Genomic DNA, 20,483 nt, shown 5'->3' on the forward strand with positions numbered 1-20,483 from the left:
ACAAAGTTGGTAATGAAAAGTACAATGTAAAATTAGGAATTATACTTTGGTAGTCTTTATCACGCGATAAAAACGCTTCGTTTACTGTTGAAGAAAGTTTGAAGGTTAAAATTGCGCTTACTACGGCGCCTCTAGCGGGAGATAATGCGCTCAACGGGGAACCTTTTTAATTGGCGTACTATGCCTGTTTCTTTAGCAGCGCCGCGCGGTCGATTTTTTCGCCCTCTGTGGCCATTTGTTGAACTTGAGAGTGTGCCACCCCTGGTTGAGATAGCTGCTGTAGCGATGGTGTACGCGTACACACACGCACGCAAAAAGGAACAACTGATTGAAGTAGCTTCACGCGCATATTTTAGGCCATTGCCTGCTTTGTTCAGGGGGGAGGTTCCCGTGTGTCGGGGCACAGTGAAAAACGTAGTATCGTCTTTTCGTTTTCCGGCGCGGAGCGTTGAGTACGCTCTGGCGTTCTCGCATCAAGTGTCGTCAAGCTAGCTTGTTTTCAACCCTCTGGTGATGCATGGCGAGAGCGCTTCGAGTTCAAACATGACATTAGCCACACGTGGTGATGCGTCCGAAGAAACACATTTCGGCTTCGGTTGGCGATGCTTCAAGGATGTTTCAGCGTCATCGGACCAAGTCACGGTGTTGCGAATGGACATAGCCGGTGAGGAAACCGCTGGCGAGTGGGTGAAGCGCTACAGCGCTGCGACTCTTACTCAGTGGTGTGTCTACAGCGTGTCGAAGGAAGAGAAGTGTCAGAAGTAAGTGCGATTTTTCTGACTATCTGCGCGAACATTCCTGCTTGTGTGTCGTGCATGATCTCGTTTTGAAGTTATCTGTATTTGCACAGCTGCTGTGTATGCCCTGCAGAAGTTATCTGTATTTGCACAGTTGCTGTGTATGCCCTAGCTGCAGAATCGTCCGTATGTGGTATCGCCTGCTCGTCAGACGGCCTTCTTCCTGTTCTTTTTTCTTTAGTGGTTTTTAGATGGGAATGATGGGCATGCAGTCGAAAACGGCATTAAATTTGGTGGGGTGAGGAAATTAGAAAACTTGCAGGCGCAAATTGTAATCGGCGTTGAAGATCGGCTCGTCCTGGCAGTGGACATAAAGATAGGCTGATGATGATGGTGCTCGTGCACTCCACGAGCTTACATGAACCGTGGGAGGAAAACTCCCTCGCCTCGCGCCTCTGGAAAGTGTGGCATGGCGAAGCACTAAATTGTAGCCAGCCAAATACTGTAGTGCTTCGCCGCACTGCATGATTATCGGCAGGTGAAAACCGACGACATGCCACAATTTTTTACAATAAAAGAAGTACAGCGCTCTAAAAGTACACACGCATATATATATATATATATATATATATATATATATATATATATATATATATATATATATATATATATATAACGCTTTTTGCCTCGAGATATCCGCAATTAAAGCGGCAGTGAGAAATCGGAAAAGGGCTATACTTTACGCCTGGATTGATTGCAGTCACTGAAGAGCCGATAATTTTAGCCGCCGACCTGGTACGGGATCTAGCTGATGTCTTGGAGACCTTGGAGACCCTCCCGCAAAAACTTGCGCGTTCTTTCGCCACTGCCGCGCGCAGGGAAAGCGCGTTGCATCAATTTAGTTCGCTTCCTTAAAGTTCGCTTTGCCTCAATACATCAGTGCCACGCGGTGAAGTTTACACAATGTATTGCGGTGAAGTGAAAAGAGGCCACTGTCGTGGAACATAAGTGCATCCGCCGTCTTCTGTTACATCGCGCGCACCCAAACATAAAGAAAGTGTTCTGGCATGCGTTTAAAGCTATTTTGTGCCTGGCTTGTGGCGATATGAGCTCTTGTTTAGCCCACATTGCGCGACCGGTATACGAGTCGGCACGTATATTGCCATAGCAGTGATATGGCCACTCCAGGCGCATTTCAGCCTTCGGCGTCGCTGTGATATTCAGTGTCAAGTCCAAGTCCGATAACACCATGACCACGAGCCATATGCTGTAGGTGCGAGTGAAAGCGTGCGAGTGTGAACCGACGACGGTGGCTCAATCTCAATCGATGGCCTAAACACATTTGAGATGTTCACGCTCGCTGTCTGGAATGCTTGAAATCAAATGACCTTTAATGGCTACACTGTTTTCTTAGCTAATGTATCTTGTTTTGTTTATTTCAAATATATATTTTTTACAGAATGGTGTACCACAAGACATGGCGTTGTCACCTTCATGGTCGAAAGAAGGTGTCCACAGGCTGCACAGCCATGATTGATGTCAAAATAAAGAAAGTGAACAGGAATACAAAGAAAAATGACAAATACCTTCGGTGGGACCCACCACTGTGCGCTGTCGTCAGGTTGGCTCAGCAGCACAATCATCCTGTGGAGAGTGCTGATGCCTTGCGGCTTCTGCGCTGCAACGATGATACAAGGGCCCTTTTCTACGGGTACTTTTCCGAGGGCTTGACACCGTTGGAGGCCATGCGGCTCCACGAGGGTCTTTTGGCTGCCGAGTGTCCCGAGTACCTTGTGCATTTGACCAGTGGTGCCTCTAACCCGAAGGCAAGGACTGTGTACTACCTTTATAAAAAGTGGCAGCAAGAGCACCATGGTGCAGTCATTGAACCGTTCTCAAAGTTGCGGGAAAAAGTTTCCAAGTACTTGGAACAAGGTAAGGGTCTTTCGAAAGGTAATTGAAAGCATGCCTCAGTAATCTCAAACAGCTGACTCACAAAGATGCTATCTGCAGCTTGCATGCCACTGAGATTTCATTTTTCTTTCCCTTTCATGTGTTATACTGGAATATGCATGTAAAACTTTACATAACATGATCTGGCAGATGATGTGAGCTAGCAATCTTTGAACTGCCTGGCTAGTTTCCCGCTTTGAAGCAGATGTTAGCATCATTTAAGTAGAGGCTCTGTGTTCCTGAAAGCAGCATGAAAGTGGATAGGTGACAGTGTTAGTTACATTCAGTCTTCATAAGCAGCTTCCTAAAACATGGCCAAATGTATCAGCAACTAGAAAAGCGTAACTGTTGGCTGTAAAAAAGTATTACACTGCAACTGAAGTAATCTAGCAATCAATGTGTGAGCAGCCATCTCATTGTGGAAAACTTATTTTCAGAAATAAACTGCATTTGAAGCAGCTGATGTGCTTCAAGATAAATTGTTGACCAATACTAGCCAAAACCATATTACCTTGCTACTTTTAGGTAATGCCACATTATTAGTTACAGTCATTACGCAGTTGCGTGGTAAAAAAACAAAAGTGAATGAACTTGAACTAAATTTTTATGCAAAAGGTCAAAGCAACTTGAAAAAGCAAGAGCTTGTCTTGTAGATCATGAAAGGAAACATTGACATTTATTAACAACTTGTGCACGCCTTGTGTTTGCACCATATTGAGTGTCCTAAATATGCAAACAAATTTTTCATACACGCATGAGGCTTTTATCCAAAGTCACCACTGCTCATAAAATTTAGACAATAAAATAAACAGTAAACAGGAAACTAGGTGCACTGATGAACAGGGCTATGAACTAGTTGTTTCTGCTCATGTGCATTTATTATAAAACACTTGCTACAAAAAAACGTCATTTATAATTTGGCATGAGTATTAGCCGTAGTGATGCTCATGCTATGCGAGAAAGCTGTGGCTTTGTAAATGTAAAAACAAAAGTGCTTATAGCGCAAGGAACCTTTGTTATTGTTCAATGCAACAAGGACCGGTATACTTTTTTACTGCATTCTTTAGGCTCTCAAAGCAAATGGTTGTCAGGCTGGGAGCAGGAACAAGCCTCATTATACCTGATTAACGCATTCAATCAGCTTTTCTGTGTGCAAGATGTTCTAGTTGTGCAACTATAGCTGGTTCCGCAGTCGTCAATTTTGAGTCGTCAAATGCCATGTACAGTGCTGTAGAGTAATGCACAGTGTTGTATGATATTGTACTCTAATGAATAAGGGCATTTGTACAGGCAGTGTCTCACAAGAGAGAGATGTGATTGCAAGTAAAGCTTCTCCCATCGGCTGGTCTGAAATTGAGTGCATGCTCTTGTGCAAGTCAAAACTCCGCATTACGGGAAAGATTGCTTGTAATAAGTTGTACATACGCTCTTGAAGTGCTGATAGATAGAAGCAGCCCACAGGGTGGAAAACTCAAGTTGCACTTGATAACACAATCGTCAAAAGTACATGTGCTTCTGTGTATGTGGCAATGTTTGAGACTGCGAAAACAGTGCAGAAGTCTTATCGGAAAATTGCGGAACTGGACAGAAGCTTCCGTGTCTTCATAACTGCTGTCATTTAAAAGTGTATGTTGCTGAGTCAGCCAGAGCTCAATGGATAGGTATAGGGAGCATTTCTATTTTTTCTGACTTCCCAATTTGCCAGAAAGTGTCAAGTCTGACAAATAAATGAAATCTAGCTGTAATTTCTTATGGTGCTACTCGTGAAAAATTAAAACGACAATGATTTATAAAAACATGTTGAAAAGCTATAAATCAAATTGACTGATTTCCTAGGGCCAAGTAACAAACGAATGAAGATACTTTCCTAAATTTATAAACGTGTTCACAGGGACCCATTTGTGTTCAAATCAATATTAGTCACCAAAATGGGATATGAAGTTACGCTGCCTAAAAAAGCAAGAAGTATACGACTTCATTTTTTTTGTTTTACTTCTTGATTCTATGACTTCAAAGTTCAGTTGTAGGTGTCACTGTTGCTCTAGTTACTTGTCATGGCTCTCTTGTTAATTATGAATACTGTGTTTATTTTAAGATAAGAACTCATGCTTAGTTGTGACTATAACAGAAAATTGGGTTGTCTAGAGTTTTACTGGATACTGTGCTGTGCCTGCTCTCTTATGTTCAGCACGTATAAATATTAGAATGTCTTGAAATGTAGTGAACCACAATTACTATAAGACAACGCACAGAAAATTATGTATGCGGAATATGCGAACTCTGTAGCTCTTTGGGAGGCTATGCCATAGTAATGTTGACATTCCTATGCAGGTGTTGATGTGAGAATCTGCAATGGAGAAGACTCTGGTTCTTGGGCAGTTCTCGTGGTGACTGCGGTAATGCAACGCGCTCAACTGCTCGAATCATCATCTGAGACTATTTTCATAGACTCAACCACATCCTGTGACACTACCCACAGCACTGTGACTGTGATGATGACTGCTACGGCTGCTGGTGCTGTACCAATTGGTGTTGTGATTCACAACACCCAAACAACTGAGGGCTATGCAAATGCCTTTCAGCTCTTCAAGAGTGCCTATCCGCTCTGCTTTGGAGGTCTTGATGTAAGGATTCATGGCCATACTTCTAGCAACACTTCATAGGCAGCTGCACGCTTCAAGTCGTTCATTGATCAAAAATTAAACATCAAACATGTTAACGTTTTGATTGGCAGCATTGGAGCACATACATTATATCAATTGTGGAATTGTACTCTGCCACATCAGTGCGCACCTTGAAACAGAGATACTGAAATTGTGTCACAATACTAATTGGTTTTGCTAACAGTAGTGTTGAAATTTGAGTGGAAGAGGCTTGCAGTATGCATTAAATTGTTCACAACATGCGTTATATCAACTTAGTGTCTGCAGGATGTCACTTTTACTTACCCTTCTAGCAGCCTCTTGAAATACAGACAAATGGCTACAATGCATGGTAGCTGCTTGTGATGTGCTAAGATGTAACTCCACAAATTATCTGCTGAACGTTTATATGGCAGCCACGTTGCATTCATCTTGCACATCGATATGTAGTAGAGAAAAAGAGTGCTTTCTTGAGATATGCTTTTAGTATTGTGCACAGTACAGTTTGTCATTTGCATACATCTGCATGATGAATCTGAAAAAAAAAAGAAGTCATCACTTTTATACAGCACTAGAATATATAATAATAAAAAAATCAGTGGATCAGTGAATGAGGAGACAGTATATAAAATCAGTGGCCCAGACCTGGTAACAAGTGTTTTCCATGGAAATTTTGTCACTTAAAAATCAGCATTAGCTACTGCCTGCCAATCAATGTGTTGCTCTACAAGAAGCAACACAGCAGCTAAATAGCTATTTCTGAGGCAGATTTGAATACAAATCGGGTCATGCCAGAATGGAAATGAATGTTTTACAAACAAACAGGCTTTTTCAATATAAACAAAACATGTTCACATCCTAGCATTCACATTGGCATGCTTCCATCAGTATGCTGCACATCGTAAAACATGCTGCATAAATGTTGCCACAAGTGGAGCATTAGGAACAAATAGGGGCAGTTCACTAACTTTGGACTACTCAAAACTTATGCACAAGTGCATTACTTAACTCTTATTTTAATTCTTTTTTGACTCTTTACGTGATGCATTGAAGATGCCACCTAGATAACACCCACTGCAACAGTAGATACAAACTTTGCAGATTTACTGCTTTCCTCACGTTGTCGCTACCTTACATCTCTCTTATTTACCCTGACCAATAAGTGGGCACTCAGTATTATCTACAGAACAAAGATGACATTCATGCTATCTCTGCATACTTTAGTGCTTTCACCTGGTTCATTCATGTTGCTCTTGTCTGCCAACACCCTCTCTGCAGCCTCAGCTTCCATAATGGTGATTTGTAACACCCTCTCAACATTTGATCTGTGTTTTCATGCTGGGCGTCTCGTGCGATAGGCCATATATATTTAGATTTAATTTATATATATATTAGATATGTAGAGTTTAGAAACTTAGATATATTTAGATTTAATCTGAAAAGAACACAAAAGCACTTAATGTAGCAAATCAATGAAAAGTTAAAACATATTCATAACATCATATAGTAAAACGTTTAAAAAATGAGTAATACATTCAAGATAAGAAAAAGAAAGGTATATCCATAAGTTCATTAATATTCATAACAATGCTCGGTGCCCATGTGTGAACAAAATTTGGATGCAAATAATGCGGCTTAGAAAAGTCTGATTGCCAAATCAATGCAATGAACTCTGGTAGTAACAGTTCCTTTTATTTCTCGCACCGCTGGGATGAAAGTTATTTCACTTTTGCATGTACAGGCCTTAACCACATGCTGCTACTATAAATCAGTTTTGACATTCTCACAGGTTTACAGTTCAAGAATGCGACAGAAGCATTAACTGCATCTTTTCTGTCCATCTGTTTGGTTTTTCACTGAAAATATAGGGAAATGTCACACCAACAAAGCCAGTCTTCCACCCATGTCAAGGCTCGTGATTCCAGCGTTTACATTGTGCTTGTTTCAGAAACCGGGTGCTTTCATGACCAACAACAGTGCAGCACAAAAGGCAGCACTGCGAGAAACGTGGCCTGAAGTGAGACAGCTACTCTACCATTTTCACATGGCTCAATCGGAATGGCGTTGGCTGACAATGGCCAAGCACGGTGTCAGCCCAGAACAAAGAAAGCAACTCTTAGCAGTTTTCCAGAAGGTAAGTTGCTAAAGCTAAAATATCTTAAGAAGATACACTTTTCAGCAGGCAGTGAATTTGAGTAAGAGGTTAGATGCTGATAAAAATCTGATGACTGGCATAAACAATATTAGGCTGTATATTAGGTTGAAGTTTGCCTGCAAATTACTGTTGATGTGTGCATTGACAACTTCTTCAGCGGATAATTATAGTAGCGTTTAGTAGATTAGTGATCACGTATTTGATACAATAGCACATTACAATTGCAAAATTGAAGCTGGACGATAATAGTGTCATGACCGTTTAGCTAATGCCTGCCTTCAATTCCTCTACAGCGCCATTCGCCTTCAATTAAAAAGTTGTTTATGTAAATGAGCACTGTAACTCGTTCATGCAATGGACATCTCAATTATTTGACCCGAAGATATATAATAGAGCTCTTTTACAGGAGTAAAAAGTGTGTGAATAAAAAAAAAAATGTACGTTAGTGATCTGCACGCCCATTTAATCATTGTTAAAATACTGCTACAAGGCGCATTTTTCAGGCCATCATTGTCTATGTTCCCTAACTGCGTACTTGAAGGCACTCTGTGAAACAAATTATGCATGCTATATTTGTGTTCCATGTATACTTATCCTACAGGATATAAAAAAAAATTAAATTCTGGTGTTCTATGTGCCAAAGCCACAATATGACTGCGAGGCACATCGTAGTAGGGGACTGCAGATAAAATCTCACCACCTGTGGTCATTTTATGTGCAGCTTCTATCTAAGTACACGAACATTTGTGTATTTCGCTGCCGTTGAAATGTGGTCGCTGTGGCCAAAATCGAACCCATCACCTTAAGCTCAGTAGTTGCTAAAGCTACTGCAACTGTTCGAGTATGGTAAAGCGTGATATACGCGACACAAGAAGGTGAGACAGATGAAACATGTCCCGTTGTCCCTTGTCCCGTCTGTCGCGCTTCAATGTAATTAAATTAGTCTCGATAATTGGCCCAAATTGCTACTTCCGAGGTTACTACAGCTGGTGTCCTATAGAACTTGGCAAGGTTTCAATGGCTGTGAAAATGCCGCGGTCAGATCTTTTAATATTTTAATTTGCTTAAGAACTTGGTTTTCATGCCAACCTTAGTGTCCCTCACTAATAATAAATGATTTTTCAGTAGCAAGTATGAGGCAAAAGGCACATGAGGCACAGACTTCCTGCTGTTAGTTTGGATTGATTCGGTAGATATCAAATTCTACCTATATTAATCCTGTACATGCAATCATGATAATAGTGGCAAAATAGGCGAGTTAGAGCTGATTAATCTTCGAAACGTGCTGTATTCGCCACATCATCGCCCAGGCGGCACTACTGCACCTTGTTGAAAGCATCTATATCGTCAAAAGTATTCTTTTCGCGGTCGCATCATGCTGATACTCTTGTGTTGTCTCCATGGCAGCAAGCGTGCTCCTCTCCTGTTGCTTGCATTGTGCATGCCCCGTTTCTCATGACTCGTGGCACTCGTGCTGTATGTTGAACAGCGGTGCATGGACTGGTTGCGAAATGGGCGGCCCGTGAACTGCAGGGGCATTTCCCAGAAAATGTCTGGCAAACAACACCTCTTATTCTATAGGCACGCCAAGAAAAGTGCGCTTCTCCTATGCTTGCCATTTAGGTTGTCAAATAAAATGTTGACATAAGACGCAATCACAAACGCTATTTATGTTTCACACACCAGCAACAAAATCTTCTGCAACATTGAGCTTCAGGTATATGCTGGTTTGATGCAAAGGAAGCCACCCTGTTTGAAAAAGAAAACGGGTGCTGTTTATTCCTCTGCCAAGGATTACGTCCTGAGACATAATCCTCGGCATAGACTTTCTAAGCCAACATAATGCAGGTATTGACTTAAGATCTAGGGCTATAACGCTGTCCACAAACCAAGCAACAGCGCCTGATAAAAGTCTAAGTTGCCATGCCTTGAACATACTCGATGATCAGGTCAGGATCCTGCCTTGATCCTGCATCATCATTTCTGTAAGCACCAAAATACCTACAGACGTAGAAGGTATCATTGAGGGCAAGCAACATATACTGCTCAGCTGTGAAATTCGAATCGCAAGAGGAATTGCTCGACTGCACGGAGGAAAAGCGAAAGTGATGCTTACAAATTTCAACCAGGAGTACAAACATCTCAACAAGGGCACACATTGTGGAAATTGTGGAAGCCAGCAGTATACCTTTGTCCCCTCATGTTCCACCGCTGCTATCTCCACGGCCCTAGTAGTTCCTGTACCAGCTTTTGACATGAATTCATGTCTTCCCTAGAGTAAACAGGAACAGCTTCGAAGTATTCTACCCTGGTACAAAGAATGCTTTTTGGCAGCATCAAAAATTCAACAAACATCAGTTGCCAAGCTTGCATAATATCCTAAGATTGCGCTCAACCACTCCATCAAAGCCTGTACAGCGTTTTGACATGAGAACGAGAAGCCATAAAGCAACTAGTTGGTGAAATGCTGCACGACAAAATTATCCAGCCATCGAACAGTCCATGGGCGTCTCCTGTGGTCTTAGTTAAAAAGAAGGATGCAACTCAGTGCTTCTCCGTCGATAATGACTGCCTGAACAAATCGTGCTTAAATCACGTAGAAGCATGACACACTTTGTCAAGCAGCAGCGACGGATCTGGATCTTAGACTTGGATCTAAGAAGCCTTGCCGAGTAGTTGGAAGGAAAGAACAACTTTGTCCCAAGGTCGTTTAGGCATAGATTGCCTTCGTTCTCCTTGTGCTATGAGGTCCTGGTGAAGAACTTCTCCCCAGTATTTGCCAACTACCTTGTTGTGCAATCAGCACTGCTGTCGGAGGTTCTGCATGACCTGCATGATGATCTGATCGCTGGGTACCTTTGGGTTTTCCCACACACTCTCAAGGGTACTGGAGTATTACTGGCCATGCCTTACTACCAACGTTGCACACTGCATCAAGAGCTGTCGAGACTGCCAGCGATGCAAGGAGTCACCGACAAGGCCAACGGGATTGCTACAGCCTATTCAACCCCCATGCCAGTCATTCCAGCAGATTGGGATAGACTTGTTGGGGCCCTTTCTGATGTCAACATCTGGAAACAAGTAGCTGGTTGTAGCCGCCAACTATCTTACCTGCTATGCCAGAACAAAAGCGCTGCCCAAAGGTAGCATGGCAGAAGTGGCGAAATTTTTTGTTGAGAATATCTTGCTATTACATGGTGCCCCAGGAGTCCTTATCACTGACAGAGGGACAGGTTTTACAGTGGAGCTTACTGAAGCCATCCTGCAATATAGCCAGACAAGTCAGTGGAGGACAACCGCCTACCACTTGCAGATGAATGGTCTAACAGAACACCTGGACAAGACGCTTGCTGACATGTTAGCCATGTATGTGGACATCGAACACTGTACATGGGATGCTGGCCTTTTGTATGCGACATTTGCTAAACATGGCCTTGCAAGGAATGACGCAGATGATGGCATTTAAGCTAATTTACAGAAGGAGCCATCGGTGATGGTTCCTTATGTAAACAGAAGCTACACCATCACCGACGGAGACAACCTTGATGTCGCAGTCTATCTCCTGCGTGCCAAAGAAGTGCGACAGCTCGCTCGCCTGTGCATCAAGAATCAACAAAGGACTGATCCCCGACGCTGCAGTCGTTGACAATGCTATGTGGAATACTTGCCCAGCAACTATGTGTTGGTTTGGTCACCAATATACCATCATGGACAGAGTGAAAAGCTGCTTGGACATTATTTTGGACCATACAAGGTCCTTCGATGTTTTGGTGAACTGAATTATGAGGTTATGCCGGATGGCATTAAGCAATCACAGTGGCACCACATATGACCTGAAGTCGTCCATGTGGTCTGTTTTAAGCCTTTCTGAGCATGCTGACGAACTTTGGGACTTTGTTTCCTTGTTGACATGTTGTTTTTCTTTACTGTGGGTGCTTTTGTTTTTCTTTTTCCATTCCATTTGGATGCTTTTCAAGAGGGGGTCACTGACACATGTACTCATTTTTCTTCAGTGGCCGCTTTTCACCGGCCAACAAATGTTAAATGTTACGCTTGGCACAGACACGCTGCATGTGTCGGAACACTATTGATTCTTATAGCCGACCCTATCTGTTTTCGTTGTTGCTGAACCTTTCATAATCAGATTACTGTATTTACTCGATTCTAATGTGCCCTTGATTGTAATGTGCACCCGTTTCCTGTGACAAAAAAAAAAGTAAAGAGTACAATACTGCGCACCTCATGCTTTCATATAGAAAGACTATTTTCTCTCGTTTGGAAAAAACAGATTTATTCCCAATACACTAAAGTTGCAATGAATAAAAACAAATGGAAGTGGCGTGCCTTGCCACCTTATCGCCATCAACAGAGCAAAGCATTTCATCCTCGGTGCCGTCCATTGGCATTCGAAGTCCCGCACTTTTTGAAGGCCTTGTTGACCATGGCAAATGGGATAGTGCACCATGCATGTTTCGCCCATCCAGCAAAGTCCTGCAGCAAGGCACGCCTCATTTTATTGGAGGGCGTGAATTCGTGGCGGCCACAGACAAGCCATTCGGTGTAGAGCGCCCGAATTCAATCTTTCACTGGCTTGTTCAAACAAACACCGAGCAGATGGAGCTGCGACAAGGTTGGTGTTGCATGCAGCCAGCTTATCCGTGATGCACTGGTCAAGGTGGCACCTGAATGTGTCGAGCACAAGCATCCCGTGTAGACCCAAACTGCCGCCGGGTCTCTCCCACCAAACGTTATCAATCCAATCGGTGACCAAGTCCGTGGTCATCCAACCTTTTTCATTTGTGTGCACAATCACGCCACTCGGAAACACAATTCCTTTCAGGAGTGTCTTCCATCTGAAGATAAGATACGGGAGCAGCTTGTGCCCATCCACAGTGCAACACAGCATTGTGGTGACTCTAGGTTTTTTGTGGCCGAAAAACAAAATGTGCGCTTGCTTCGCCCCCTTCTTTTCAACGGTTGCGGTGGCAGGCATGTCAAAGTAGAGTGGCGTCTTATTGGCATTTCCAATCTATCCAATGGCGCAACTTCAAGATGCACCGCTGAAAACTGCAATTTCTCTTCATATTTTTCGGGCAATTTTTGGCATATCCCTGTCCACCTTTGAAGAGAAAAGCCTTTTCTTTTCATAAAATTTGATAACCAGCACCTTCTCGTTTTGAAGTCACTCCGTATTAGCCCTTTCTGTAGGGCTAACTGCATCGCCCGTACTTTGAGCAGATTGGTCATGTCAGGCCGCTGTGCCGCTCTCATATATCTGCATGTAGCTCTTCTATTTTTTTCTGTAGTTATTGCATGTTGCATGTAGCTCTTCCATTTCAGCGAAACGGCCCTGCTTTGGCCCACTGAAACCCTTCCTTGTTGCTTTGCCGGCAAAAATATTCTCCTTCTGCTTGCGCCTATTCCGCAGGCGAGTTTCGGGAACTCTGAACACCCATGATGCGGCCTGATTTCCGTCCGTCTCCGCGCACATGATAACTTTCCTTTTAAATGCGACATCATGGTGGACTCGGGGTGTCTTCGCAGTTGGCGCTTCCATGCTGATTGAATAAATGGGAAGACAGGCGTAGACTAGGTTACACCAGCGCCTGGTTACATGTACAACTTGGAGGTATGCACATGGAGGAAGCTACGGCAGCTAAGCTAGAAGCGCGTACGAGGTGGCCATTTTTCGAATGCCGATGGCAATATGGTAATGCGGATGTAGGGTCATACCTTGATTCTAACTCGCATGCAATTTTTGGACCCGTTTTATCGGAAAAAAGGTGTGCATTAGATTCAAGTAAATACAGTATATGTGCGACGCAAACAGCATTGTATTCTAAAATTTGTGCATGTACAGCAACTGAGCTGGAACCTTTCATGAGTCAAGTCAAATAGTCAATGCATCTCACCAATGGACCAGATATCGACGATCGCCACCTGTACTCGCCCTTTTCGTTATGCTTGAGTGTTAGTTGTTTTGTGAGCACAAGTTCGCTCACTAAAGAGTTTCTTGACTCGCAGTTGTGCCACTGTCTTATTCTTCAACGTCACAACAACGTGCAAACATATGAAAACAATCCATTTGGTCTAGTCGCCTCAGAAACATGGACTTGATGTTTTGTGCAATCGACTTGAGTGGCTTTGTAGAAGTAGCTTCATGTAAAAAAACATGGACGTGTCATTATATAATATATACAAATGAAATGGTGTTTGGAATATTAACTACATCATTTATATCATCATCATCATCATCATCATCATCATCCTGGTTACGCCTACTGCAGGGCAAAGGCCTCTGCCATACTTCTCCAACAACCCCGGTCATGTACTAATTGTGGCCATGCCGTCCCTGCAAACTGCTTAATCTCTTCCGCCCACCTAACTCTCTGCCGCCCCCTGCTACGCTTCCCTTCCCTTGGGATCCACTCCGTAACCATCATATATATAGAGTAGGAATAAACATATACCAGGAGATCTTCTCATACTCTGCAGACATCTCTTGCCTGTTCGCGAGGGACATCATGGGGACATGGTGCATACATTTTATGAAGACATCGGAGCTTTTTCCACAGTGTTTGTTATAAATATATCTATTATGTTAGCAGCACATGCTGTGTGACAGATGCAACAGGCAGAGTACCCTTGTATTAAGAACAGATGCATTGCATGCTCATCTTAGACATGCAGACATGTGTGGGGAAATGCAGTATGTTTCATTCTTCTAGGCCTTCTGCCAGACACAAGTGGCTTATTGAACAAACGGGAGTTTTCAAAGTAAATTGCATCAGAAAATTCACAAGACATGATGTACACAAGCTGCCTACATGGCAGCTTCTGATTGTAATTCTAATTTATGAGAAGACATAATGCTCTTATGAAAAAACTCAAAGACAAAGCTTGTTGCAGGACAGTCTGTTCATGCGTAAACCAGGAAAGATCCACGTGCAATATTTTTGTATGTGCATGGTAGGATATGCTAAATATTTCCATGTGCATTGTCCTAGGAACATCCGTAGCAAGATAATTGAAAATGGATGTCTGGCAGACGTCCTACTTATTTCAGAAATGGCGCACAGACATTGGGACATGATTTGGATGAAATAGTACGGATGAAGTGTTTCCACTGTGATGAGGCTATTTTAAATAGAGCTGCCGTGATAAGCCGAGTCTACAATTTCGAGTGCATGTAGTACTTCGTAACCTTCTAAAAATGTTGACACATTTTAAACATTCTTTTGATATTGTTCAAGGCGTACCAATTTGCTACCAAAATAGAATCTGTAGGAAATAATTTTTTAGTAAATGAGCATTATACAATGCAATTGTAGCACATGTTGATGTTGTGAGATTTTGAACATTATGCCTTTGTTCTCGCAGTAAATTTTTTGTTTCTTTTTTTTCTGTTAACATAGATCATGTATGCTGACACACCAGAGCTGTTGGAGGGGGCCAAGGAGGAGCTCCGCTGCCAGGGACATGCTGGTTATATAGCTCACGTGGAGACGATTCTTGAAAATGAAGAGGAATGGGTGCTTCTCTTCCGGCTCAACATGAAGACAAGGGGACGTGATACAAATAGCTACTCAGAGGCATCAGTTCGGGTCCTGAAAGACATTGTTTCATACCGGACAGAGGCGTTCAGTGTTGTTGCACTTGTCGAATTTGTGGCCGTTGTCTTCGAGAAGTATGTCCAAGACAAAATATGGCAGCATGCAACCCAGCAAGTGGCTGACCATAGGCTTTTTTATGAAAGCCCACTGACAATATTGCCAGAAGAAGCACAGCCACTTGTCGTGCATGTTGGCGATGATCATTACACAGTCTCAAGTTGCACTAAAAAAGAAAAATTGTATGATGTATTTGCCCAAATTGGATTGTGCTCGTGCCGTTCTGGACAACAGGGTGCATTCTGCAAACATCAGGCACTTATTTTCAAGATGGTGGGCGCAACATTCCCTAATGCACCATTGCTGAGCAAAGGAGGACGCCATGAACTAGGTTGGCTGGCATTTGATAAAGAATGCCCCAACATTAATATTTTTGACACCTCCCAGAGCCATAGTGTTCAGCCAGCTGGTGCGCCTTTAGATGCTCCTGCCACAAGCCCAGCACCCCCACCAGAACTGGCAAGCCCTGGCCCTTCAAGTCAAGCATCGCTAGCAACTCAGTCAGTGAATGAGGCATGTGGTGGAACTTCTTTATTGAGTATAATAGAAACTAGTATTGCATATGTATTTGGGAAAGCAACGTTTTAGTTTGTACTTTTATACAAGGGGGTACTCAAAAGCTACCAGAATTATTTTTAAAAAGCTATGTATTTATTTTTTACAAAACAACCTTATCACCTTGAAGGTACGCTCCATTACACGTATTACATTTGTCCAATCTGCAATTGCTTGCGCCACTTACTCACCTGACCTTGCTCTGTGCCACTTTTTTTGTTTCTTGGATGAAGTATGATATGAAAGGACTGTAATTTCTTAAAACTTTTTGTGCGCAAACAAACAGGGACGAAGAAAAGAAGAAACACAAGGACGAGCGCAAGTAGCTCTCGTCCAAGTACAAGTAGCGCTCGTCCTTGTGTTTCTTCTTTTCTTCGTCCCTGTTTGTTTGCGCACAAAAAGTTTTAAGGTGAATCTGTTCGAACTGGGCCGACTCGCAGTTAGACTGTGATTTCACGACGTTTCACGACGTAGAAGAGGTGAGAGAAAGAATGAGAGAGGGGCTATTAGGCCATCAAAACAGACTAGGTTTAAATATGTTTTGAGGAATGGAATTGCAGATTGGACAAATGTATTAAGTGTAATGGAGAGTACCTTCAAGGTGATAACGTCGTTTTGTAAAAAATAAATACATGGCTTTTAAAAAAAAATTCCGGTCACATTAGGGTGCCCCATCATAGATTTGGCATTATTCTTCCTTTTAATGGAACAACTCCACGTAGGCATTCAGTGTAATACACTCTTTAAGCTGAGGTTCAGGCTCTAATAATGCACTTTTTCTTTGCCATTTCAGGAGCCAAATTATTTCCATAGCTTGGCGATGTCATTCCAGCGGCTCGAAAGTCTGGCTGGCGATGACCCCACATGCCAGAAGTATGCAGCAAAACTTTCCAAGCAGCTTGAAAAGGTCACAAACAAGGAGACCTTGAAGGATGTCATGATGACAATGAGTGCAGCTGTGTGCAGGGCTACCAAGCGCCGAACAAAAACCTGTGTACTGCCTACAAGCATCACCAGGCGACGGCTTGGGCTCAACAAGGGCTGTAAGCATGTGCCCTCAGGAAGGCCACCAAAGATCTCAGTGCCAAAGCTACCCAGGCACACAGATTCGCTGCACATGAGTGTAGAATAGGCCTTCTAATAGATGACATGTGCAATATTGTGTATACAGGGTGCCGCAACCATCATGCACTAGGTTTTAAAAAAGCACTAATTATTCTACATGAATATGAGAAAGTAAATTTTTAGATTCTTTTTAAAAAATTGCCAATGAATTTTTAGTCACTGACATTCAATTAGCAAGCTGTTTGTGTTCTAATTGTAAAGGTGTCAGTGACGGTTTCGGCGAGTACTGTAAGACACATAAAAATGAAATGTTCTCGGCACTGGCAAAGTACAGATCACCGTTTACTTTTATGGGCAAATTCAGTAAATTAATAAATGGAAATTAAAGTGGATGAAAGAAACAACTGACCCAGGTGGGATAGAAACCCACGTCTTCGCATTACGCATGCGATGCTCTTACCAATTTAGCTACCACGGCGCCGTTCTCCCATCCACTTTTTGGGGTGTTTGGGGTATTTATGTAGTCATGACATCTGCGGCAGAAAGGATGTTCCACATCCGCTGCCAACGTTTGAGAGTTGTGGCACTGGCTAACACTGCTAGGGTTAGTTCTAGTAGTAAAACATAAATACCCCAAAATGTGGATGGGAAAACGGCGCCGCGGTGTCTAAAGTGGTCAGAGCATCGCATGCGTAATGTGAAAATGGGGGTTCCCATTCCATTTGTGGCCAGTTGTTTCTTCATTCACTTTCATTTCCATTCTTTTATTGTTCTTTTCGTTATTCTTTTATTCAATTAGTAAGTACAAGTAGTTTCCCCCTATGTTGTGTTTGGCATCTTTGTTGGCTTCTTATGATATTGCTACGGGGTATGCTCCCACTGACGAAGAGCTGAGCAGGAAGAAGACGAAGACGACGATTTAGAAGCTAGCGCGGGCTGTTGCCTCTTGGCCAAGCGCAGCGTATTTTTTTTGCAAATATATTTGTACATAGCTTGTCGTCTGCGTCTTTCTACGTAACAATATGATTAATAACAATCAGGCCCCTTGGTTCCCTTTCTTCTCGCTCATTTTGACATGTGCTATGAATTTCAACTGCCTAATGCAACATCTTGACAATCAGAACACCAAGTACAAGGTTAGATAACTACTTTCAAATAAGTAATTATATGTCAGGGACTAAAAAGTTGCTGCCTGTTTCTCAATAGTACTTCGAAAAACATGCACTTAATCTTATCCACTTATAATCAACCATGTTCTTTAAGATTTGGTGCATGATAACTGGGACACGCTGTGTAGTTGTTAAGGGTTTGTCGCTGAAGTTGAGCCTGACTTTAGGATGAAGAAAAACATGTTTTGACACTAACACTTGTGCCAACGTTTTCTTTGCTATGTGTTCATCGGCCAGCGGCACCCATTTCTCAACATGTACCCAGTCATGCTATACAGTACAATGCACAGCTGTAGGAAAACGCCAGCGCTAGCTGCACAGTGTCTAAAATGACTCCTGGACAACATTCTCCTAAGTCATTAAATAAGCATGCTTTGCGTTGAGAAGCCCGCAAATGTGGTGTCTCAGTTTATGCGTAGCATTTTCTTATTTCGCCAATCTCGCCAAGTTTGAGTTGCTTGAAAACTGTGCGGTGTGGAGGTATTTGGATTTGGCTCATTCAACGCACACTATGGTTTACTACATGCATCTAGTGATGTACTGAAACTTTGTTTCACTATTGTCATTGTCATAGTATGCCAGATACAGTCACTTTTCCTTTGTTTTTGATTTGTGCATTTAGTTGACATAACATCGAGTTTTTTGTGGCATTACATGTATCATGTATCAAGCAACATAAGTGGGGCTTAATCTTGTTGGGTGAATGAGGTTCACAGAAACTTTATGTTTCACTTTTATACGATATTGAAAAGAATGGTTATTCAATTTGCTTTTCGAATGTAGTTTTTGTCAATTTTTCATATAACACTACATTTAAAAAAGGTGTTATTCAAGCCTCTTTAGTGAATTGGTGCCAGAGCCTTTGAAGCAGTCACTCAAGTGGTGAAATAAATTTTGTAATTGTTGCTATAGTGAAAAACCAGTAAGGTGCTCTGAAATTTCACACTTGCATAGAACAAGAGATTCTGCACACTGCAAATTGAACGTTTGAGGTATCGTTGTAAGTAGAGAACTGTTAACTCAAGTCTATGGAGTGCTGGTGTGAGAATCACAGTGCAATGCAGCATGCAAAAGCAGTGAGAAGGCTGCACACAGGGTGTAGAAGATTATCACAGAAACTGAAAACAGGTCTGTGGGAAAATACACTTCAAGGCTTTAAGAACATTATAGCATGCAGGTTCTTTTATATGTGTGCTCATCCTACCGCTGTACAGAACAAAGCCAGCCTAAGTACTATGAACACGCCTCAGCCTGTCGTGCTTTATAACGACCCACGACAGAATGAAGGAATCACAGGCCCACTGTATAAGTTTAGGACAGCACTTCACAGTTTTTGTCAGATGTGTAAATATTGGCACATTAGAGAGTCTCAAAAATAAAACTTCAGCATAATCTATTGTTGAGATTGGCCTCCAGTGCTTGTCAAACTTCTCGAATCAATTAACCAATGCAAAGCTTGCTGTTTGACCAGTTGAGCTGGCGATATATTAAGGAATATCAGTGGTGAGAACATGAAAAAAAATTTGTTTGGGTTGCCCAATTTTCATTTCACCACCTTTATTGCCTTGGTGGGGCCTCAATTATCTGCAAGGCATATTGTTTTGAATCTCGTGTTCCAGTAGTATTGAGTGCAATTTTATTTTTTACTGCAGTAGCTAACATTGCATCATTAGTGCAAGCAGCGAATTCACAGTGAATTACAATGCTTCCCAATTTGAGGAATTGAGTTTCATTCATTAGTGTTAGAGCAGTGAATGCACAGTGTATTATGAGAGAGACTTGCCATCCTAAGCAGTTATTACTCAGACAAAAGAGCATTAATTTCACCCCAACCTGTGAAAGAAACCTTGCTAGCAGCTTGATCTCTTGCTGCATTAAATGACATGTGCAAATAGCCATGAATGCCAGACAAAGCACATAAGGGCACACACTGTATTTCATGATGTTTGTAGTAAGGAGCCAGCTCACAGAGAGAAGTTTACTTAGAACGTTTAGTTCAGTACAAAGGAAACATAGAATGTTTCTCATACTGACAATTGTCTGAAATGCTAAAAAGAATGCAGAAAGAAAGGAAACCAGGAGCTTTCCAAGAGAAGTAAAAATGGCTTTGCACAACAGTTATTTTTGTACCTGCTTCATAGATAAAAATGTTCTAAAACAACACACTTTTACATTTGCTTGTAGGGTGTAGGGTATAAGGAAACGATGCACAAACTCTGTGCCCATACATTCCTAGTGAATAGCATATTTCATTATATTAGGTGCCAGAAATAACTATGTTGCTAAATACTGCAATACTAAATACTGCAATTGGAGTTTCATAGTAGTTGGCAAGATGTCTACTGAAATGTAAAATGTCCATTTGAGCCACCTTTTTTTCTCATACTGTAGAAGAATGCAGCTGACAGAAATTCTAGCTGGAACAACAATCCCTTCTGCCACATAATTTTTATACTACTTGGAACTGGTACGGGCAGCATTATTTTCCCCAAATGGGCATGCCTTACATCCTATCTGGTCTCAATTCACAATCTACC

General features: G+C 42.2%; 2 protein-coding genes across 2 annotated transcripts in view; both read left to right on the forward strand.

Annotated features, from left to right (window-relative positions):
- The window catches only part of LOC135910518 (NLR family CARD domain-containing protein 3-like), a 42,248-nt gene that overhangs the window by 10,848 nt on the left and 10,917 nt on the right, over nt 1-20,483 (forward strand). The window lies entirely within an intron of this gene.
- Nucleotides 153-18,720, forward strand: LOC135910517 (uncharacterized). Its single transcript, XM_065442577.2, has 6 exons — nt 153-761; nt 2,197-2,672; nt 5,022-5,314; nt 7,281-7,466; nt 14,903-15,670; nt 16,506-18,720. The coding sequence occupies exons 1-6, from the start codon at nt 514-516 to the stop codon at nt 16,842-16,844; spliced, it is 2,310 nt and encodes a 769-aa protein (XP_065298649.2). The 5' UTR covers nt 153-513; the 3' UTR covers nt 16,845-18,720.

Source organism: Dermacentor albipictus, chromosome 6 (assembly GCF_038994185.2).
Source record: "Dermacentor albipictus isolate Rhodes 1998 colony chromosome 6, USDA_Dalb.pri_finalv2, whole genome shotgun sequence".
In the NCBI taxonomy this organism is placed as follows: domain Eukaryota; kingdom Metazoa; phylum Arthropoda; class Arachnida; order Ixodida; family Ixodidae; genus Dermacentor; species Dermacentor albipictus.